The sequence below is a fragment of the Anolis carolinensis genome, chromosome 6, assembly GCF_035594765.1.
Source record: "Anolis carolinensis isolate JA03-04 chromosome 6, rAnoCar3.1.pri, whole genome shotgun sequence".
Lineage (NCBI taxonomy): Eukaryota > Metazoa > Chordata > Lepidosauria > Squamata > Dactyloidae > Anolis > Anolis carolinensis.
Window position 1 is genome coordinate 41,042,497 of NC_085846.1, and position 24,735 is coordinate 41,067,231.

At 37.5% G+C, this 24,735-nt stretch overlaps 1 protein-coding gene across 11 annotated transcripts in view; it reads left to right on the forward strand.

Annotated features, from left to right (window-relative positions):
• tanc2 (tetratricopeptide repeat, ankyrin repeat and coiled-coil containing 2) overlaps positions 1–24,735 on the forward strand; it is a 264,804-nt gene that overhangs the window by 230,463 nt on the left and 9,606 nt on the right. For 9 of the 11 annotated variants that reach the window (XM_062957031.1, XM_062957035.1, XM_062957034.1 and 6 more), the window contains 12 exons: positions 1,615–1,723; positions 3,176–3,298; positions 6,574–6,810; positions 9,219–9,404; positions 9,562–9,655; positions 12,023–12,156; positions 13,540–13,663; positions 15,275–15,450; positions 16,186–16,318; positions 16,821–16,850; positions 17,745–17,836; positions 23,004–23,150. In XM_062957031.1, the coding sequence (XP_062813101.1) occupies positions 1,615–1,723; positions 3,176–3,298; positions 6,574–6,810; positions 9,219–9,404; positions 9,562–9,655; positions 12,023–12,156; positions 13,540–13,663; positions 15,275–15,450; positions 16,186–16,318; positions 16,821–16,850; positions 17,745–17,836; positions 23,004–23,150 (1,585 nt within the window). The remainder of the gene's footprint in view (positions 1–1,614; positions 1,724–3,175; positions 3,299–6,573; positions 6,811–9,218; positions 9,405–9,561; positions 9,656–12,022; positions 12,157–13,539; positions 13,664–15,274; positions 15,451–16,185; positions 16,319–16,820; positions 16,851–17,744; positions 17,837–23,003; positions 23,151–24,735) is intronic. The other 2 variants (XM_008113125.3, XM_008113130.3) reach the window with 1 other exon arrangement.

Sequence of the window (24,735 nt, forward strand, 5' to 3'; positions counted from 1 at the left end):
TCCAACCAAGAGTCTTCTGCACTTAATATAATCAAATGAACTCTCCATAAGACCAAGCTAAATAGACAATATAGACATTCTGTTCTCTTATCACCAAATGGAATATGTGGAAGCAAACCACTGTCACGTTTGGCTCCAGTAAGGCTGTAAATTACGGATTAATTTTTTTGAATAAAGCAGAAATAAGAGATGTTTACACTTTAAAGACTTATGGGTTTTATTAATATAAGACTGTGGGTTTTGTATTGTAATCCCGTGTTTATTTATATCTCACTCTTACAAAAAACACTCAGACCAGTATAGAATGAGGATCTCATTGCGAATGAGGATCAATTGCGAATTGCAATATGAATATATGACTCATTGACAGACCCCCACCTGGACATGAAAAATGCGCCTGAAATGTATATTTAGATGTATAATTATGCTGGTTTTTAATTTATATTTTAATTTTTATTGTAATTTTTAATCTTGGATGATTTTTAACTGTGTTTCCGATGTATATTGTAAGCCGCCCTGAGTCCCCTGACGGGTGAGAAGGGCGGGGTAGAAATGATGTAATAAATAAATAAATAAATAAATCTCACAGAAGAGTTAAGAACTCAATAGAGATTTCCTTCTGCATTGCCATGGTGCTCAATATTCATAGATAGAATTTATAGCTATGGAATTCTAAAATTGCTGAAACCCCAATTGTTTATCATTTCATTAATCTGGGATTAGTCAATATTTTATGGTTAATGGTGTTTAGATAGTACTTGAGCTGTTTGGATGCACTTCCATAGTGCTTTCAGATTTCCCCCTCAAGCTAAAGTGATGGGAATAAAAAAGCAAAACTGAAATTTTCTGCATAAAAAACATATCCTACAAGCCAAGTCAAAGTGTTTAGCCCACATATGAACATTATTGAATTGCTCAAATTGTATCTTTTAAGTTGTATCTTATGACTGCTATAATTAGATCTTTGTCAGGAATCAGGGTATGCTTCATATGCAATTGTTGTTACTCTTGATACTCATTGATCTGAATGCAGAATGACATTCAGAACATGTACTGATAAAATTTTCAGGCTATAGTACCTTCTTGCCTTCTGGATAGAAATGAAAGGCTGTTTCTTTTGCTAACTATAGATTTAATTGTTTTAAAAAGTGCACATTATGTTCAAATCAGATGTTTGTTGTATTCAATATACGTATCTCAATATTTGTGTTGGTAGATCTTTGTTTTTAAATGGATGCCATATGACTCACAATCCAAGTCAGGACTATGGTATGCATAGGTACCAGTGACGTTTCCACTATATTTTGGTCATACATACGCCCAAAGCTGGTGTTGATGCAAATTCAAAGATGCATTGAGTACATTTTGTACCTTGGCCAACACACATGCAGACAAAGTACTTTTCATGAGGTTCAGTTGAGTAGTGTTCAGAATTCGGTATAGCTGGACTCAGCCTGGTATTTACCAGCATTTTGACAGAGGAATGCTCAAAAGTGTCAAACAATTAATCATAAGGTGAATGTGAGATGTCATAACTGTCAGTAAATGTAGTGGCAAGAGAATTCTGATTCCCCTTTCCCGTCATGTGTTTTCTCTATCTTGTCTTTTATCCAGGAGTGGTCATACCTTGCTCGCCTTCTGGTTTTCTCGTCAGGAAGGAAAACTCAACAGACAGCAAACGATTGAGCTGGGCCATCATATTCTCAAAGCACACATCTTTAAGGTAGCAAGAAATCATAGAATTATGTCCACTTGTGGGTTTTTAATTCTAGTAATGCTGACATTTTCAGAATATTTGAATAATATGGTTTGAGACACCATTACCACTTGACCTGGTCAGTTTGAAAGGAAGGTGGTGAAGGGCATGTTCCTCAATATGTTGCTAAGGAAATAGTTTTGGTGAAGGAAGGAGAGTTTGAGATATGAAGATACTGCCTCTCTGTGGCCTTGCATGGCTTTTCTATTTCTACTAGATAGCTGCAAAATAGCCATAAGTGGCCCAAGAACAAGATACCCACTCTCATCTGTATCTTCTTTTCTCAGTCTTTGTGGGGGGATACAGAAAAGAAGACCATATTATAGGGACAGGTGATAGTTTTGTTTTGCTTCCCTATTTTTCTTATACCATGGTTAATAACAGGTATGGGTTGGGAATTGGTGCTCTGAAAGAAGACTGTACTTGCATGGGAACTGCTAATTAATCATTACTCCTCCTGTAGAACTATCCCACTGTTGCTAAATCATTATTCTCTGATGGTTATTTTATTATATTCTTATTAAAGTAGAAACAGTCTATGAATCCTAAGTGATTCCCCCCCCCCCCAAAAAAAAAAAAAAACCTTTTGCATATACAGCTTTATAAGCCTGGGAAGAAGTCACTCTGTAGGTGTTCTTATTACTACTATGATTTCTATATGAGTTGATCCAGTTGTAAGTTGACGCATTAGGCTAAGCATATTTTAGTGTGATTCAGGGTTGGCCATTAACTGGGGGTGGGGGGAGAGAGAAAGTTAAGTGCTATAGAGTACATGTCATGGGTACCTCTAGAAAAGAGATTATTAAATGAAAACCTCTCAGCTTAATTGATATATTGTCCCAAGGAATATGGTTAGTTACATACAAAAGAGAAGTAAATGTGAATTTGAATAATCTTCCAGAGAGAGATGCCTAAAATAATTACATCTGAACAAAAGGCATATCAAATTCTATTACCTCCAGAGGAAGATGGTATCAAAATTGTTTTGGCTTTTTATTGTTTCTTCTTTAGGTAGCTTGAAGCTCTTTCTTTCTCTTTGATTTATGTTCTCCTTTTTTGCCAGTACTTTTAAAATATTGCCCATTGGACCCTAGGGTAAAAGGGAGTTGCATCATTGTATAGTTAGCAGTGAGCACTTAGGTCGCTCTTTCCCTTTCATTATGAATTGTGGTTTCTTTGAACCTGGAATTCCTGTTCCTGTGGTGCAGGGTGTGGAGATAGTTTGAAAAGAGCACTTAAAATGTATCATGTCACCCCAAGTGTTCTGGAGTCTCTTGCTTTGGAAACAGGACTCAAACATCCTCTTTGTCTTCAGAAAATCCTTGCCGGTAGATCTGGGGTTGAATATCCTTGTATATGACCAACATGCAAAAGAAAATCTGTGCTTTGAATGATGGAATCCAATTGTATCTTTTGCAGGGATTGAGCAAAAAAGTTGGGGTTTCCTCTTCAATTCTCCAAGGGCTTTGGATTTCCTACAGTTCGGAAGGCCTTTCCATGGCACTGGCCTCACTACGGAACTTGTACACCCCCAACATAAAGGTAGTGGTGACAAGTGCTGGCTTTTAGGTGTGCAGTTGTAAGGCAAAACCCTTGAACTCCTGATAAAATAAAAGCTTCAGGGTTAGCCTCATGTTTAAAAAAGAGTCTAAATTCTGTTCCAGTAAAAGGAACAGTCTTAAACCTTTTTAGCAAAGGATGTGGTGATAGAGTGCAAATGGAAAGAGCTTTCTTATCCATACCACATCTTAGGAAGAGCAGTAAAATGGATAGATCTGAAAGTCTTTTTTCATATATTTCTCTGTGAATTTGTATTTCTTTCTAATTATGAAAGGTAAGCTTTTAGTGGTTATATTTTTAATGTCAGCTTGCGATATCACAGTGGAAAAATGCAGAGCTTCATATGAGAAGATTGAACAAAAAACAAAGCAAATACAGTATTTGCATTTTGTAAGACTCTGTCTTCATCAGTGAATCCCTGAAATAAAAGTCTTCATTTACATTTTAATATAAAATTTGTATCCCACAATCATTGTCTCTTCCTGTTCAAAAATAATTGCCCCTTGTTTTATATCTACATATCTAGACAAGTTCATATATATAATGTACATGAAAATCACAGCTTAAGGATGTCTGAATAGCATCAGGTCTGCATGGAGGTGGAAGGGGAGAGTAACCTTTTCCCTTAAAGAGATAAGCGGCTTTTACATTAGAATGGAAACCTACACTGGCACCAATGGAGACTGCACTCCTTAAGCAAATAGCTCAGGGATGCAGAAAAAGATTGAATGTACCATTTTCCATCAGGTGCTATTTAGGTTTCTAAAAATACCCACTAATTTCACCACTACAATTAATTTCATATTTTGTTTGATTGTGATTCCTATCTAAGCAGTATCTTTGGCAGTCCAACAAATGTGTGTATGTCTTTAAGCTGCCTGTCAATTTATAGCAACCCTAGGAATTTAATACGGCTTTCTTACCTAAGAAATACTCAGAGTTGGTTTTCCCTACAGTATCTGGTATTTGTTGACTGTCTCCCATGCAAATATAAAACCACGGTTGACCTTGCTTAGCTCCAAACACCAAAAAGGATCTGCCAGATACTGGAACCTTTCATTCACCAACTATTCTGATTTTTCTTCTATGTTTAGTTTTCCTTTATGACTTACTGCCATCTAGTATTTAAAATATGAACTTACATGTTGGATAAAATGTGAAGTGTATTGTAAACATGCATTAATAATTCTGTAGTGCCATAGTTAAAAGCAATGCCAGATACTGAGAGTGACACCAAAGGAATATAGTTGTTTCAGGTTTTTCTTTGCTTATGATTTATATATCACATTTTAGTTTGAAAAATGTCAGAGTGCCTCACAAAATAGCAGGAGAATATAACAAATGCAAAAACAAACTATTAATATTGGACTACTGTAGGTCATGTATATTGTTTATCTTGTTGGCCATCCTGGGAAGGTTAAATAAATTAATAACGCCATCCCACATCTGTGCATGTCTCAATTATATTTCTTTCCATTTTCATGTGGAGTTCTATGAAATAATATTTTAACATTCAAAAATGTTTGTTGAAAAAAAATCTAAATATTTTGATTTACGAAGTGTTTCAAGAGCTGTCGTTAGTCTAGTGTACCAGCTCAGCAATTTACCACCAGCATGATCAGAAAGGATTATGTTGGATCAGAGAGGATGGTGATGTTTTAAATATTTCCCTGGGCGAAAAAGTATTAATGACTTGCCATGATTCTCATAAGAATTGCTGGGAGGAACCACTATTGAGATCATGTTTATGAGAGATCAGTCGGTTGGGAGACCACAATTATGAGCAAACGTTAGATTTTTTTTTCTGGGGTTTGGAATATTTTTGTTCTTTTACCCCAAACTATGCTAAAAATTACTGACAAGTCAAAACTACAGTAGAGTCTCACTTATCCAACACTCACTTATCCAACGTTCTGGATTATCCAATGCATTTTTGTAGTCAATGTTTTCAATATATCATGATATTTTGGTGCTAAATTCATAAATACAGTTATTACAACATAACCTTACTCTGTATTGAACTACTTTTTCTATCAAATTTGTTGTATAACATGATGTTTTGGTGCTTAATTTGTAAAATCATAACCTAATTTGATGTTTAATAGGCTTTTCCTTAATCTCTCCTTATTATCCAACATATTTGCTTATCCAACGTTCTGCCGGCCCGTTTACATTGGATAAGTGAGACTCTACTGCAGGGGTCCTCAAACTTTTGAAGCAGAGGGCCGGTCCACTATCTTTCAGACTGATGAGGGGCTGAATTATCATTTGAAAAAAAAATACGAACAAATTCCTATGCACATTCCACATGTCTTATTTGTAGTGCAACAACAACAACGACGAAAGAACAATACAATATTTAAAAATGAAAACAATTTTAACCAACATAAACCTATCATGATTTCAATGGAAAGTGTGGGCCTGCTACTGGCCAATGAGATAGTCAAGTTAAGTAGGATTGTTGTTGTTGTGTGCCTTCAAGTCACTTGAGACTTTGGCCAAGCCTAACTCTAAAATTAGTTATTTATTTACTGCATTTATTTACTACATTTATATCCCACCCTTCTCACCTCGAAGGGGACTCAGAGCAGCTGTATGTACATACAATACATTATATTATTAGCATAGCACAATATTAGCATTATATATTAATATATTGAACTATACCACTATACTATTATATAATATATAATATATAACATATAATTAATATTATTATATGATATTATTATTAGTATTATATTGTATAACATAATATTATTATCAATATTATATGTATATACAATATATTATATTATTAAAACTGATATAAAAATATTATATTATAAAACTGAGGGCGGGGGCCAGGTAAATGACCTTGGAGGGCCACATCCGGCCCCCAGGCCTTAATTTGGGGACCCCTGATCTAGATGGTTTCATAAGACCATAGAGAAGGAAAGGGCCCCCCAAAGGCCATCTAGACAATCTCATAAAACCATAGATAAGGAAAAGGACATTCAAAGGCCATCTAAACAGTCTCATAGGACCATAGGTAAGCAAAAAGACCTCTAAAGACCAGGTAGACTTAGGTCAACCCTAAGTCTAAAGTTTAGGACAGGGGCCAGGTAAATGACTTTGGAGGGCCGCATCCGGCCCCCGGGCCTTAGTTTGGGGACCCCTGCTCTACTGTAACTTGGAAGAAGCCTACCCATCTCTAATTCAGAAAACTAACACATGTCTCAGATCTAATCCATTCTCATATGTCTCTTGCTGTGTAGGTCAGTCGGCTGCTGATCTTAGGTGGAGCCAACATCAATTACAGAACTGAAGTGCTGAACAATGCCCCAATATTGTGTGTCCAGTCTCATCTTGGTTACACTGAGATGGTAGCGTTGCTGCTAGAGTTTGGAGCGAACGTTGATGCCTCTTCTGAAAGTGGTCTGACATCTCTTGGATATGCGGCTGCTGCTGGCTATCTAAGCATTGTTGCCCTGTTGTGCAAGAAGCGGGCCAAGGTGACAATAATTGAGGTTGCTATGGATGGGTGCCCATGCCCATGATGTCTTTGGTTGGGTGAGATGGGGCGGGCATGCATTAGGTTTTAACTACTACTTAGAAGATTTTAATCAGATTTGTGTAGCTTTGGATTAAGATAGCAATGGAAAGATTATGTCCTTCAGGGTGCACATTTCCAAGCTGAATGTGAGTTTGGCTTTGGTGAGATCTATGCTTCTCTGTGCAGTTGCAGCTGTGTTACATAATTATTCCCTGGAATGTTTATGCTAGTAAGAGCATAAGCAGCAACAGTTGTTTTCTCCTGTTTTTATAGGCATGGTCTGTTCTCATCCAAGATGATATGACCAAGCCCTTCATTGTTAGTTTGCAGTTTGTACATGACTGCATTCACTAATGGCATTCAAGTACTGAGTCAAGTTGTGGCCAATTGGATGTGGGGATGGAGTCACAAACACTTTTGTCTCTCTTCTCATTTTATGTTTATTCTATAATTTTGTATAAATATGTTAAATGTCATTTTTTGTACTCATTACATTTCCATTTTCCATCGTCTAAACTGGAGAAAATGGAAAATTGAAGTGCAATTAGTACAAAAAAGGAAGCTGTTAACCACAGTGTTGCCAGACAGTCCACCAACTCCTACCACTTAATCAGCAGTATTTTTACATTGTGATTTGCTATTGACAACTGTCAAAATTGTATGTCACATAAATCTTTTAACAACTGTGTATGGACTGAAGCTGATAACTGTTGTGGGGAAACTGCATGGTTGAAAGTGCAAAAGTTGCCACTTTAAACTTTATGTTAGAAGTGAAATAGTACTGTAAAATGTAGCATTGATATTTCATAATCTTTGTCAAAAACACGCCACATATTAGAAGTCCCAAAACAAATAGCAGAAATGTCAACAGTGTCAACAGTCTAGAATCAAAAATCAAAGTCTAACCAACAACCAATAAGGGTAAGCCAATGCCATTGTCCAAAGTTCAATTACTGAATGCAAGCTGGAAAAATACAGAGTCAGGCCAGTAACAAAATAATAGCCAGAGTCACAGTCCAAGGTCTGAAATGCCGAGCATCTGAAGAATAGCAAAGTCCAGCAATGAAACAACAATGCTGGCTGCCACAACAAGCCTTCACACTGAACCTCTTTATCCTAAGATCTCAGCTGTGGCTTGTGTAGTACTCACTTATCTGATAATGTTGCAAATCTGTGGAACTCTGCATGCTTTCTTCTATATTCCAAAGGTGGGGATATATTTAACTCCTTGCTAGCTGGTTCCGATGTATTTGCCTCAACTTGCTCAGACCGCTGGGAAGTGATTGTTAATGCTGAAGGCTCATCTTCAGCAGTGGCTGAAGAGACTGCTGGGAGCTGCTGATTGCCATCTCTCCTAGCCCTTCCAGCCAGTCCTCGTCCTCACTATTGGAGCTGGCCTTTACAGTCTTGATCATACATGCTAACCTACTTCCCCCACCCCACCCCTCGAATTCTGCCATGTTTTTAAGGTTGTTTTAGGATGGAGAGGTGGGATTCAAAACCAAAAGTTCATATTTCTGAACTATTGATTAATTGATTCATTCATTCATTCAAGTTATACCCTACCTTTCCCCCACAAAGAGCCCCAAGATGGGTATGTATATTTCCCATTGTATCCTTACTGTGAACATAATGCTTGTTCATTAGAAGAGAGGATTCCACTTTCTTCTATGAATAGATTCCATATACAGTAAGGCCCTCATAACCACAGAATCCATATCACTTACTCTTTCCCGTGTAAAAATTGTATCTCTAGTGAATGCTAGCTCTGCCAGGTGATTTTATGGTACACTTCTTCTGGAAGTTACCATAGAGCTGCATTGGTGAACCTTGTACATTCCTAGGGGGGGGGGTACACCTCTATTATTTATTTATTTATTTCATATATTTATATCCTGTCCTTCTCACCCCTGAAAGGGGACTCAGGGTAGCCTCACAAGGCAGCTATTAGATGCCAAACACATACAATTAAAATAGCAATTACAGTTAAAAACAAATTGTTAAAACATCAGTTAGAAAAACATCCATTTAAAATTACGTAAGTTCACAGTCATAATCCAAATTCTCTCCATTGTCAGTCACAAAATCATTCTCACTAAGTCCTCCAGTGCAATGCTGTGGTATGCTGGGACCAGAAGTAAGGTAATTTTATGGTGTTTGGTCATATCTGCGGTTTCATGTAACCACAGTTCAACTAGAAATGTATCCCTTGGAGATACAAGAGTCTTACTGGTACTTCCATAGAGAATGTGTTGTATGAGTATGAGCAAAATAATAAAAACGGGGATTGAAATGAATCTTCCATCTGCCTACTCACAGCAGTTGGATTTAATTTTATTTCTTCTTTCCCCCCCTTTCTTTGCTAAGGTGGATCACTTGGACAAGAACGGCCAGTGTGCATTGGTACATGCAGCTCTCAGAGGTCATCTGGAAGTTGTCAAGTTCTTGATTCAGTGTGACTGGACAATGGCTGGGCAACAGCAGGGGGTATTCAAAAAGAGCCAGGCCATCCAACAGGCTCTCATTGCTGCTGCCAGCATGGGATACACTGAAGTAAGTTGTTTCTGGGAGGTGTTTTTCTTTTGAGTACCACGAGAAATTGTGTTAATTTAGTATCTCCATTCTTGTTCAGCCTAGCACCTGATTCACTTACTAACAACATTGATAATACCTGGAGAGTTTCTAAACTGCTACATTACTTTGCACCTAGATTGTCTCCTACCTGCTTGATCTCCCAGAAAAAGATGAGGAGGAAGTAGAGCGAGCACAAATCAACAGCTTTGACAGTCTTTGGGGAGAGACAGGTAAATTCTGTAACCCCTGGCCTGCATATATTGAAAAAACATTGTTCTTTAGAAAATTATCATTAATAAATACTGTATCTTAATACACCAGATGTCAAATGTAACTTTCTGCAATTTAGTCTAAAAAAGAAAAACATTTTCAGTTTTTGTTAGTAGGTTGCATAATCTAAGGTGCTGGAAAGATAGAACCCAAGGAGCATCAGTTTGGTCCCCGGTATTTACTTTTTTTCTAGTGTCATGCTGTATCTTGTTCTATTTTTATACCTATTGGATGTTTGCAATCAAACTGATTACTTTCACGACTGGAATCACTGGGGTGTTGTGTGCTTTCCGGAAACCACACAACACCCCAAACTGATTACCTTTAATTGTGTCATTTTATTTTAAACATTTGCTGCTGATAGACCCAAAGTCACTCAGTGAATACCCGTGACTGAGTGAATATTCGGAAACCTTGATCTCCCAGTGTCCTAATCCAGTACTCAAACCGTTATGCCATGTTGGCTCAGCTAGGGATACTTACAAAATAATAAAGACAGCTTTTGGATAAAATGCTTCAAAGAAATAGGCATAGCTAGCTGTAGATGGACATTCAGATGCAGCAAGGAGGATAATTCCGTAATCTTTTGCTACTGGCCTATGAATCAATGCTGCAGCCTCAACAAAGAAACCATTGCAGTTGCAGCCTCCATAGATTTGGCAAAGGAATGGGTCTTTTCCACACCAGATCTGCTTCACAGCATTTAACTATTGATTTAAAATCAGTATGTTTTGTACAGCTAGTTTGTTCCTTATTACTAAGAGCTTTCTAGGATGTCTGAATTAAAGTAGTTTTATGCATTATTCTGTTATATGAAGGGAGAGCTTGCAAAAAATCATTGGCAAAAGTGGCATAGTAAGTGAAATAGTAATGAGAGAAGCCAGTTCAGAGTATTGAAAGGGGCAGATAGATGGTGATGGTGGGCAGAAGAGAAATAGCATTGCCAGGAATTCCTTGTGTTGATGCTGAGAAAGTGACCGCTCACATTATGCCAGAAACACTTTTATGTTATATAAACGCCTTAAGTCTTAAAGATTTGTGGTCATTTGGCTATTATACAAAAATGTTTTACTGCTAATGGATGTTTATCCAAACAAGCAAAAATAACTTGATTGTAGCAGTTTTCTGTCAACATTTTGGTTCAGATTTTGTTTGGCTTATTTGACTCCCTGATCAAGACAAAACCAGACAGTCAACGTTCTCTTTGTGCCATCTTCTCAATTAACCTTCTTTAAAGAAGTAATTCCTTTTCAGAAAGCAAGTTAGAATATACCCATTTACTGAAAATATATGTTAACATATAATTTTAATGTTTATTGTATTTATATGTTTTAACTGTTTATATGTTTTAACTGTTTATCTGTTTTAACTGTTTATAATTTTGATATATGTTTATTGTTGTGTGTATGATGTGGCATTGTATTTTTGCTGTAGTTTGTAAGCTGCTCTCAGTCCCCTTTGGGGTGAGAAGGGCAGGGCATAAATATAGTAAATAAATAAACATTCACCTGTCAACGCAGTGAAAAAGAAGTCTTATATATCAGCATTTAGCAAGATGCTGAAATTATTAGTACTGTGGCACCTTGTACCTTTCTGATATGCTGAAAACTATATATATATATATATATATATATATATATATATATATATATAATCTGGTTTAATATGCTAAGAAATAAAAATGTCACGTCCCAGATATTAGCTTGGAAGAATGCTGAAGTGCCTCATTGTTCTATAGGCTAAGATGTTACATTAACTATAAGTGAACAAGCTTGGTGAATGTGGTTTTAAACAACATCCCATAGTATCTTAAAGACTAAGATTTGCACTGTATGCAGTAATAATTGTGCCAGTTTATTATCTATTTAGATATTGCTAATGTTTTGTTATTCTTAGTGTGGACTTTTTTCTGCACAGGAATAGCTAGGATGTTAAGTAAATAGTTGAAACTACACCAAAGAAAACAATCTCTAACAGTCACTTATTTTGATGGAGTAAGTGTGACTTCAGTCTTTCCTCATCTTGTGTCATTCAACAATCAACAATACCCATAAATAACACAAAAATCTGTTCCACTTCTTATCTGGGTCAGTCTTGGAGACTGTAACTTGAAGCTTTTGCTCTTCTGTAGTCATAATCCCTTTTCCCTCTTTCTCATGCTTTGTTTTCTCTCTCTGTTGAATGTAGGCTGTAAGCCTGTAGGCAGATATTGTTTTTTCCACTTTTGCCACTACACAGCACTTAGACGCACACCCTAGCTGGAAGACATGAAACAGATGGTTTTCTTGGCATGACCTTCGTTCTAATTAGTCCTTTCTCTTTTTTAGCTCTGACTGCTGCAGCAGGACGAGGCAAACTGGAAGTTTGTCGTCTGCTTCTTGAGCAAGGAGCAGCTGTAGCCCAGCCCAACAGGCGTGGGGTTGTTCCCTTATTCAGTGCAGTCAGACAAGGCCACTGGCAGGTAATGGAAGCAAGAACCTCTAGAAGGAAGCTATTTGCGATTGAATCATCTCCTGACAAGTTAATGCACATCCTGAATTTCTTTGCTGATACCACCAAGGAGTTATTTCTTCTTGAGATTTGATTAATGCTGGTAGCATCTGCTTCTGGTGACATCTAGGAAGTGCAAAGATATTTTCTGTAATTGGCTTTTCTACAGCACCTTTGTGAAATGTTAAGGTGTATACTGTATCTCAAGTCTTTCAGTGTTTCAATTTAGATGCATGGGAGTTTTTATGCCTCAGGATTGTAAGATGTGAAACAGTGATAATTGGTAGGTCTTGTGAACTAAGATGCAAAGGCTGTGATATTTATAAAAGTACAGGAAAATTGTTTTGAGGTCCTGCCAAAGAGAGAATTTTATACAAAATACACTTCCTCTGTCCTTTAAATGTGTTCATCACATATAAACAATGCCTACATCATATTCAAAGCAAGATTTTAACTCATAAATTCTGCTGTAATTTATATGCAAAGGGAGTGTGTTTTGCCTAAAGGTTCCAAATATTCCAACCTAATTTTGAAGCATTTTCATAAGTAGAAAGCCAGGGAACAATTGATTCTACATCTCTGATGTAGCTTCTTATAGATTTCACCCCTCATATCTTCTCCCTTCCTGCTTCAACAGCATGATTATCCAAATCTGATATTAGAATAAAATGAAGGTATCAATTCCTTAGTTTTAATGGATTTCTAATTGCAGTTGGAAATTCAAATGTTCAAATCTCGGCATCCTCAGGATTCCATTCCTGGCTACACTGTGGGTGCAATGCTGTCAAGGACATTTGGATTCATAGCATTAAATCCAGATACATTGTGATAAATGGGTACATATGAGACTGTAAAGAAATAGACATTCAATTATGGAAGTGGGAAGTACTAGACTGCAAGACAGCAGAGTGTTGTTAGGCATACCCTTCTCTAGAAGAGTTGTGGGGAAACTCCAGACCACAGGCCTGATTTAAATATCAGGGCTTCATTATCCAATTCATCAGCTTCTCCCCAGATTTTTCTATTTCGTTTCCATGCTCTTCAGCAACAAGGAATGTCTCTTTGTCACAGTGCTGAAGGGAAAGGCAAGGAACTGCTTAAAATAGGGAGAAAGCAATGGATTCTCCCAATATTCTGAAAATTTCAGATCCTTTTCAAACAAAAACCTATATAAAATAAAGTCAGTAAATATATGAGAAATATTTTAGGTTAGAGGATTTTGGATTTAATTTAGAAAGGGACATCTTCATTACAACACGAGATTTCAAGTTCATAGAGCACAGGGATCAGTGTTGTTAACCACAGCTTCCAGATAGCATGGCTTGTTCTCAGTGCATCCTTTGTGTGATTTCAGATTGTTGATCTCTTGCTCACCCATGGTGCAGATGTTAACATGGCGGATAAACAAGGTCGGACACCTTTGATGATGGCAGCTTCAGAGGGACATTTGAGCACAGTAGAGTTTTTACTGTCACAAGGTTAGTTTTGGAGCAGCATGGGAATTAACCCCATGCCCACGTCAACAGGCTCAAGAACTGTTCTGAAGGTAAACGCTGAAGTTAGACCCCTGGTTTTCATAAATTAAGATGAAATTATACGTGCATATTATATCACAATTTAGCACTATTTTTTATTCTTCCTGTCTATTTCTGAATTCAGTTAACATTCGTCTTTGCTTGGATAGCAGTGGCTATGTTTGTGTTTTGAAGGGGAGAATGTCTAAAAAGTTGTGCCATGGATAGAAGATAGACAGCTCTCTTTAGAGCATATTGAATTCAAGAGATCTATAGACCTACCTGATTAGTTTGTATAAGGTGAACTCCCAGCTGCTTTAAAAACAAGGCAATTATAAATGCAAACAAAGGAGATTGATTTTCTTTCTCCATTTAAGTAAATAAACGAACTATTCTGGGTGTGAGCTTCATGTCTGCATCTGAAGCAAATCTTGCACACTTTCTATCCTACCTAGATGAAGTTTATATCACAGGAAAGCAAAGCAAAGGTGAATAAATAAACACTTTTTAGCTTTCAAAAATATAGGACCTGTCTAGGCATAGTTTTGAATATGATTTTGCATGGTCTCATAAAATCATAGAATTACACAATTGGAAGAGATCACAAGAGCCATCCAGTCCAAAACCCTTCCATACAGGAACATCTAGTCAGAACAGATGGTCATCCAGCCTGCACTTTAAAAACTCTGGAGAAGAAAACTTCAGCACACTCCAAAGCAGCAGATTCCACTGTCAACCAGCTCTTAACATCAGGAAATTCTCAGTGTTCCTGCAATTTGAATCCACTTTTTCCATGTCTTAATTTCTGGAGCATAAAACAGGCTTGCCCCCCCTTCCTTAATGTGACATCCTTTAAAATATTTAAACATGGCTATCAAGTCCCCTCAGTTCACATGCATGCATATAATCCATATCCCCCCCCCCCCCCCCCGCCACCCCAAGAACAAATATTGATATTAACCCATCTCTTTCTGGAGAGGTTGCAGGCAAATTCTTCTCGAACTTTTAATAGCAAATGACTGGTGTTTTTGATTTCAGTTCAATATGGTTTATGAACCCAACTTTGTTTTTTACAATCAAAATTTAAAGGGAAGTATTCCTGAAAACCATTAGGCAAAATTAGTATTTGCTATAAATTGTTGCTAACAGATTCATGTGAATATCTAAAACAGCCACTAGGTGGCAATCAGAAACCTTTTACACTTGCCAAGTATTTTGTGATCCCAACATTCAGTTAATGTGACCCACAGTTTAAGAAGCTTTGGTCTGAGACTTTTAAAAAGTGCAGGAAGAGCATCTTGGTAAATATGCTCATTATACAGGAATAGAAATTAGGGAAAGTATTCATTTTAATGAGCAATATCAAGTGGTAGCAACTAACTGATGGCAATTTTCCTATCTTGATTTATGTTTGGACAATATAAAGAATATTGCAGGTAACAGAATATCTTCCTATCAGATACCTACTTTCTTTGAAAGGATAAAAAATCCTCCTAATGAGGGACTGAGATCAAGTGGAAATGGCCCAAGCTTCTGATGATGTACCTCTGAGCAATCTTGTTCTCTTTCTTCCAGGCTCATCAATATCTCTAATGGATAAAGAAGGACTGACTGCCCTGAGTTGGGCTTGCCTAAAGGGCCACCTTTCAGTGGTGAGAGCTTTAGTGGAGAGTGGAGCGGCTACGGACCATGCTGACAAAAATGGACGCACTCCGTTGGATCTGGCTGCTTTTTATGGTGATGCTGAGGTGGTAAGTGGTACAATATTGGAGAAAAGGGATTGGAAGTCCATGAGGATAATTAACATTGATAACATTCTTCAGACTTAGCTAAGTTCAGTCAGCTTGGGGAATTAGTAACCTACTTTATATTCTCATTCTTTCATTATGACCTGTTATTTTGGCAAGAACCCCACAAGTCTGCTGAAGATAAGTGCTTTATATATTTCTTATGATGCTTTTTATAATGTGCCCTGCTTCTTAGAAAATAATAGATAAACATGTAGCACGGTTCTATACGACATAATTGCTATTTGCTGTTCATTGTGACCTGGTCTCTATGGGCTGGCATAATGATGAGGTTGGATATTAATGCCTTTTGATTTCTTTCCACTGTAAGAGCTACTAGGCCTTCAGTCCGTCAAATGAAACAAGTTTTTAAAAACTGAACAACCAGGTCTCAGCTCTATTTATCTCTCAAACATTGACTTAATTGGGATATTGTGTGTTTTCTGGGCTGGATGGCCGTGTTCTAGCAGCATTTTCTCACGTTTCACCTGCATCTGTGGTTGGCACCTTCTGCTAGCCACATATGCAGGCGAAACATCAGGAGAAAAGACTGCTGGAACACAACCATACAGCCCAAAAACACACAACACCCCAGTGATTCTGGCTGAGAAAGCCTTTGACAGTATGTTTACTTAATTTCCAAATTATGAAGACTGCCTTTGAAAGTTATGCTGATTTAATTGTTTTGTTTGTTTATAGGTTCAGTTCCTGGTTGATCATGGTGCCATGATTGAGCATGTGGATTACAGTGGGATGCGACCCCTCGACAGGGCAGTGGGTTGTCGCAATACTTCCGTTGTAGTCACACTCTTGAAGAAAGGAGCCAAGATAGGTAGGAAGGAGTCAAAGACAGGAAAGCAAACTATTTGAATCTTGCAAGTGCTGTTTTGTCCTAGGTTGTACTAACACTGTGCACTTTCATGAAATAGGCATGTGCTACTTTGAAGAAATGCAGCTTCTGCTTCCCCAGAATATACCAGCATTTCCTTATGCTATAACTGTTATTTTGTGTTCATTGCCGAGCTCTGGCAAATTGGGGCTGCAGCTCCTACCAAAGTCTTCTTTTGAGAATGACGTCCAGCTCAACAGTTAATGTTGTGCTGATATGCTGCCATAAGCTGTTGCTTTCCCTGCTCTGTAGATGCTTCTAGACTTGAACATTTACCTGCACTGCGCCCCTCTCTCACAATCTCTCACGTCACAAGGGGATTTGCTGGCGCCTTGGCTGCTTTGCTGCCTGCCTCTCACTGCTGCTTTTTTCTTTTTTAAAATTCATCTCCATCCATTTTTTCTCCCTCTCCTACAACTTTTTTGTTTTCTCCTTTTTTTCAAAGGCTGTCAGACGTTACCGAGTCGCCCACGAGGTATACTTCATTGCTGTCAGCATCAGCTTGGTGGTCTGACAGCTCTGCTTTTTCTCTTCTATGGTTTTGCCTGCCTGCATCTTTTTTCTCCCACCCCACAACCACTTTTCATTTTCTTCACTTTCAAATAATTATTTTCTTCCTTACTGTTGCAGAGAATAACTTGAGCTCAAGACCCAATGCACTTGTAAAACGATGCAAATTATTTCACACCCCAAACCAATGCTCTTATAGCTCTGTTGTCACTTTCCCGTTTGATGTTAAGATGTCAAGGGGGAATACTAACACATAGAGGCTTTATAAAGGCCTGTATAAGATGATTGTAGAATTGAGCTCTTTCTTAGACTGCATTAGAAGGGAACATTCTTGGCCATTCATCCAAACTACTTCATAAATATAATAGTTCTTCTGAAATGCTGAAGGTTTTTATGTAATGTGGGTCTAAAGATGTCACACAGAAAATTTCAAAGTGAAGTATGTTCTGATTGCTGTAGTACCCCATAGATGGTTCTGCTCAAAGTTTACATAATAGTAACCTTTTGTTATACTCTCTGATTTTCTTCTTCAATTACATATTCCAGAATTTAACTATCTGATTTCCCACCATTTCCAAAGAGTGGATATCCATACACTCCCATGGGAATGACTCCAGAATTTGCGAGTCATTCAATTGAGCTTAAAGATAAAACTACAAAGGAAAATTGCCTTTTACATCCCTGAGAAAGCCCAGCTCTTTTGTTGGAATCATATTTGTCTTTTTGGTTGGCTGTAGCAAGTTGTTCTCTCCAGCAGCATTTTTTCTCCCCAGGATGTTTTTCCACATTAGCTTTCCTTCCTCACCACCTTTTGCATTGTATGAGTTTTTTTACCCATCATGCATCCTGTACACTACAGGTCCAGCAACCTGGGCGATGGCCACTTCCAAACCAGACATCATGGTCATCCTGTTGAGCAAGCTGATGGAGGAGGGGGACATGTTTTACAAGGTGAGATGGAAAACAGATCAAGTGCCAATAAGTGAAATTATATCTATTTTTTCTGATGTTCATTTTTCTGCTGCTCACGTTCTATCACAGAGCTATAGAAGCATGACTGTAAATGTGTGAACTGATTATTATTATGTTCTCTGTTAAATACTTTTATTTAAACATTAGAAATATAATACCAATGTTCCCAGATCTATACTCCCCAAACTGCTCATTACTTACATAGCATTATAAAAATACAACACTGTCAAGTCTATTTTACTTCTGCATTATTCTAATTTTATCTATTACATAAAATTATTGTAATATACTCATAAATTACCCAACCATGATTGTTCTTGGACATTTGTTGGTTTAAATTGGCCATTGTTTTTACACATGAAACTAATAAATGGTTTCTAAGTTTTGTCAAGTATATCTTTCTTCAATTCACTTTTTGCTAATCTCAAGTTATAGGTTAACTGTGCATTTAATATTCTTCAGAATGCCTCCTCACTACCAGATTAGAAGAACATAATTTGGGGGGGAAATCAAATGAGAAAATATGCATAAATGTGCTTCATTTTTACTGTTCATGTGCCTTAGATCATTTTATAGTGAATTCATTGCTTTTAACAAAACAGAGTACCTTTTCTTTTTTTCTTTTTTTTTGGTCTCATGGTTCTTAGTACTCTTCATGGCCAGTACATCCAGTGTGATCCAGTGGGATTAAATGCATCCATAGAGTTTGGGAAGGGGTTTCAGACTACATTGGGCTTCATTGCTAACTGGAGTGCACCAACACTTGACCAGGCTTCCAGGCTTTGTCCAGAACGAAAAAGACTTTATATGCTCTTATATCTGAAACAATATTCTTGGAACTAGTGTAGCCTTTTTATAGAGACATGTAGGCTGCTGTCAGGCTGCTGCTTATGTTCTACATTAAAACTGAAATTTTGAGTTGAATGGCCAGACTTCCATGCTTTTGATCTCTGACTATGTTTAAGAGATTAAGAGCAAATTGTTAAATCTCCCCTGCTCAGTGTCCAGATCTCTTCTTCTTCTATCTTCTTCTCTGGTGTAGTCGGGAATTCTATCATATATCACATTTATGGCAGGAGTTCCCAGTTTGCTTTTCCCCTCAATTCAGGGGTCCTGACTTTGCTTTTAAAGCCAGACATATGGAATCAAGGGCATCAATATTTTGGGGATTGCATTTTCCCAGTTCTTTAAATGTCTGCTTAGTTAATGGGGGCCTTCTTGCTGGTTCTTCTGCTGACAGAAATCCAGCTTCTGGAAACAAATGGACCTTTTTAATAGTGTACCCAGAGAGGCAGCATTGTGTAATGGTCAAGTGTTGGAATAGAACTCTACGAAACTATAGTTTTCGCTTGACCATATAAACTCACTGGGGAGACATTGGGCAAATCACACTTTTTCAGCCAGAGAGAAAGGTAAAGGCAAAGCTTCTCTGAATAAATCGTGCCAAGAGAACATCATGAAAGTTTTGCCTTAGGCAGGGGTGTCAAACCCCTTTCCACCTAGGACCGCTTCAGCCTTATGGTTGCCTTCAAAAGACTCGGCATAATAATAAGACTATATAAATGTAACTACCATATTTACTTTAATGCACACAATTTTTTAGCTAAATTGCATTGCTAAAACTGAGGTGTGCATTACATTTGATGGCGCATAATACTCGAGTAAATGCAGTATATTACCCTGGCATTGAAAACCTCATGGACTACATAAAATAACATGGCGGGCCAGATTCATCCCACAGACCTTGCATTTGACACGTGTCTGCTTAAATCAGAAGCAACTTGGAGGCACACAACAGCAACCCAGAGTATGGAGCAGCCTCCTCTAGGCGGTAACCTAGCTTGACATATACAGTGAAGACAGCTTTTTTTCAAGGGACATTTGGGTTAGGGCCTTACATGATTGTTGTCACCACTGCTCTTGTTACTGTATTACAGTGTTCCCTCACTACTTCGCGGATTCGCTGATTTTCAATAAATTCTAAAAGACTATTATAAATCATAAAAAATTACAATTTACAGCCTAAGGAAGGGAGGAAATAGAAGCCAAAGGAGAGAAAAGGAGCCCAAGCGGCAACGGGAGGAGAAGGAGGCGATTTATCAATACAAGATTGGTTGATAAAGACTTAAAATAGTGTATAACTACTAAAATAATGTATAAATATTAACATAAATATACTGTCTCTACTTCGCGGATTTTCACTTATTGCAGGTGGTTCTGGAACCTAACCCCAGTGATAAGTGAGGGAACACTGTATATTTTTGAATTGTTAACTACACACACACACACACATATACACATTTTGCATCATATTAGTGCTAGTGGCAGCAAGAGTAGTGATAAAAATATCACTACTCTAGAACCCATTGGACATATAAAATCAGAACATACAAAATCCTTAACCATTATTCAAGTTTGTACAAGAAATCCAGAAATAATTTGCATTTGAAAAGAGAGGATGATGGAATGTCACAGCCCATTCCTGATTGATTAACCGTTATAGCAATGAAATGTGTTGTTTCTTCACCTAACTAGTGAAATTTAGGCAATGTCAAAATAAAAAAGCAATATCCTTTGTCTGAGATGATGTAATGATTTGGGTACTGTATTATTTTCAAATAATAATTGATAACCCTATGTAACACGATTTTTCTTCCTGGGTTACAAATGGCACTTCCTAATTGGTTTGATCATAAAAACATGGGGAATGTTTATTAAACTGCAAAAACTTATTTGTTCAAGACATCCTGCAGCACATTTTACTATAGTTTTTCAATGAATATCCCATAGAGTCTCAACCAATTCAACATAGTTTGTGGCAGACACAAAAACAAAGTTTCTGGAGTATAACTACTTTCAAAGTAAGTAAGGCACAATTAAACAGGAAATAATGCTTTGAAACCAGGAACATTTTTTTCAAATTTTGTTACATAGTATGATATACCCACTTGCCCTGCCTCTTTCTTTTTCCCTTGGAGCCAAGTTGATCAAATGGTTTTCATTTTTGAGCAGCATCAGTGTGCAAATATCACTGCTGCAGGAACTTCTTCCTCGCCCCTCCACCCTTTGATTTCATCTGTGATTAGCTATTGGTGTGTAAAATAATTAGCTGCTCTAGCATCTAACAGATTATTACAATCGGTCAGTTCCATTTTTTTCTAATTTAGATTGCACAGGTTATACAGTGGCTGCCTACTATCTGGCAGACAGGGCCAAATTGCTGTATTTCACCCTCATCTATGAATGTCTCTTGAGGCTATTTCTGATACTGTTTTCTTAAAAAGACAAATGGTAGTTGGAATTTTGAGATCTGGATGATTTTCAGTTAACTTTTAAAATACAAATTTCCCTCCAGCAAACATTTTCTGGGGTTAGAGGCACAGGACTCCTGCAAAAATGAAAAACTATTAATAAAAAGCCTTTTTTAAATCTGAGAGTGTACCTTTCTAGGAAGTTGGCCTTAGAGTTTCATGGAAGAGCCTAGAGATTTCTAGAAAAACATGTGAATCAACGCTGTCAATAAAGAAATCTACAAAAGTCAAACCTGCAAGTGTGAAGTGCCAACTGCATTCATATTTGGATTTCAGAGACCTGTTTGTAATTGATGTGTGGAGGGAAACACAGTCATATTGAGAATGCTTTGGTTTGCCCTGCAAAGGGATTCAAGATAGAAAAGTACAGTAATCAAAGGGGGAAAAGGGAGACTAGCAAGTGAATCTGCCAATGTCAAGAAAGACCACAATCCTTTCATGAGTGACTCAGTTCTGCCAAATGGAAAAGCATTTTCTTTAAATTTTTCTTTTTATTTATACAGTCATAAAATATACAAATAGACAACATGGGCACGCTCAAATGTATATATCACACCATAATATGAATAAAGAAATAAGTATATCATTTGCAAGAAGAGAAATAGCTATATCATGTGCATACAGTACACCCTTCACTCATCAATTCACATTGATGTATGTGTTATTTGTTGTGTTTGTCCCAGTTAATTATTTCTAATGTATACAGAGGAAAGATTTAGGAATCAAAAGAAGAAAGAGCATTTCTATTACTGTCCTTTTTTTAGTCATTCGATCTCAAGTTACTCTATCTATTATAGCAATTCTTATGAAGAAGAATTGTGTGTATAATAGCCAATGGCAAAGTTTGTGAACAAAGAAAAATAATCTGTTATCGACAAACTATACATGATATTAATTTTGTGAATGCATTTAATGTGCACATTTTTAAAAGGGTGTAGCAGGACTGAGATAGCAGAAAGTAAAGAGGAGACATTTAACCTTTCTCTCATGCCATTGAATGATCCCTCCCAAAACTGATAAGCCTACATTAGTGTTTTCCAATCTGATGTAAAAGTAGCTTTGGCAGGAGACATTTTTTACCAGTAGTACAGTGCAATGGGGGAAAGGGTTAAAATTAATTTGCTCCTGTGTTTCTGCTCTTGCTTGGTCCACACATACATGCGATTGTTATTTACATTTTTAGTACATATTGATTGCATTCACATAGTGAACATCGTGTCTAGCTTGATACTTTCCCCTCATAAACCTCGATATTACTGAAAGAAACTAAATCGTAGAGTAGAAAAGAAGACATTCCTGCTGATCTCACACTTGAAACCATGCTACCTCTATACTGCTCAAGAAGTCACTATTTCAGTCTCCCACAGGTGAAGAATCTGTCATTTCCAGTGAGAGGGCAGTCATTGTGTTCCAAGCTGCATGCTAGATTAGTACAGAAAGGTGTCCATTTTGGAACTAAGTAGTTTACATGATTGTTAAGCAGATAGTGTTGGTAGGAAATCAGTGTGTGCATTAACTTTCTACCCATAGTGAAATAGTCAGGTCAGTTCACCTTAGAAAATACATCTGGCAAGCGAAAATTGCCTCTGCCAAGTCTTTATCCCTCAATATCAGAGTGCAAGACCATACAAAATTGAATTGGATCATCTGCAGCAATTGAGCTTCTATGTATTATTTTGCAGGGAGTCAAATTTTATTCTGTAAGGAATAAAAGCAGCCAAGACTGTGTTTATTTATCATGCACTACATTTGGTTGTATTAATGGATTTATAGCTTCTGAAATGATAAAACCGCAAACTGAGTGGTGCTTTTTGAACTGTTTGCCATTCTGCTAGAAAGGGAAAGTGAAGGAAGCTGCCCAGCGCTACCAATACGCTTTGAAGAAATTCCCCCGAGAAGGATTTGGAGAGGACCTGAAAACCTTCCGGGAACTGAAGGTCTCACTTCTTCTCAATCTGTCCCGGTGTCGGAGGAAAATGAATGTAAGTGGCCTTTTTCTCAAAGCCCCTTCCTGCACATGACCCTTCCCAGTTCCCTATCCTGTTCCTAGCCATCCCTAACCAGACTCCTAGAATGGCCTTGGAAGCCCCTGGTTGTCCTTCACAGAGCACTGGCGTTTTACAGTTCTGAAACAGCCAAGCAATGGTTTGAGATTCTTTTCAAGCGATTTAAAATCAATTACTATATAAAATTAGCTATTACAGCTCTCTTTGATTTCTTTAAAAAATATTTCTGTGTATGTGCAGATTGGAGGATGCTGGCAGATTTTAAATGCCATTTTTGCCTTCTAAAACTTTTCTTTCAGAAAGCTAACTCATAATCAAACACACACCTCGCACCCTCCCATTCTGTTCCTATTCCTCTATCTGAAAACATAATTTGGAAAGTTATTTGTTTGTGAGAGAGCAAGAGAGAGATCAAGAGAGGATTATTGATGCTAGGAAGCAAGTAAATGATGGGTCAGTAATATGGAAATCAGCATACATAATAAAACTTGACATGGGCCGTTGAAAAGTAGATGTAATTTTCAACAGGAAAGACCACCTTATGTTTTCATAGTGACTATAGAACTGAGTAAAGAACAGATGAACTTAACATACCATTAAACCTGCAGGTAGTTGAGATGGATAACAGCTTATTAGGAACAAGAAAAGAAAGAAACAAATAATAGAAGTAAAAAAAAAAAAAAAAGCAATCCTCACAGTGTGGATCCAAGCTTAATTAAAGGGGTATTTTTAGCCCTTCCATATTTCACTTCATTATTTTATTGACTAACAATAAGTTCAGATAAATTTAAATATATGTCCTTACTCTAGAAATGGTACATATTAGTTGAGATTCTTTTCAGTTGAGATTGAGCTATACAACCGTGCCCATTCTAACAATTGGAAACATTGGCATTTAGAAGCTCTCTTTTCATACTTATGTACCTATAGATCTTCCCTACACAAGTGCATAAATCCCAAATGATGGGGCCAGCATGTAGGCCTTTGATGGGACAGGGCTCCATTGTGTCCCCCCTATATTCCTTCAACGCATGAGGCCGTTGCACACTTCTCCCTCCCAACTCCATATAAGAAAATGAAAAATGCAGACCAAAAAAATCTGCATGTAGTTTAGCATTCAATTTATTTCCAACAGTGGTCACTAGGAAGAACAAGTTCAGAGTCAATTTTGTGGCCCCCAGGGGACAAAAATTCTCCCTGTAGAGGGTTTGGAACACACACGTCTCAGTAATTGGAGGCCCAGGAGAGGCTTAAAAACTGAGCAGGAAAAGTTCAACTTGCTTCCTGTTGTTTAAAAACGACTTCCCCTTGGCCTACAAAGGCCCTAGAAACCCCAAAGCATGGTGAAAATGTTCCCTTTGCTCTCTAGAAGACATTCATATGCAATGCAGACACACAGAAAAGAATGGAGCTTGCAGAGTGTACTTGGTTAGACTGAGTGATGGCAAGTAGATAAAAGAAATAAACAAGACCCTTATTAGCCAAGTGTGAGAGGGGGTAACCTCCAGCTTCACAAAACAGGGTTGGATCTCTCGATACCAGCTATCTGGGGCAGGATGTT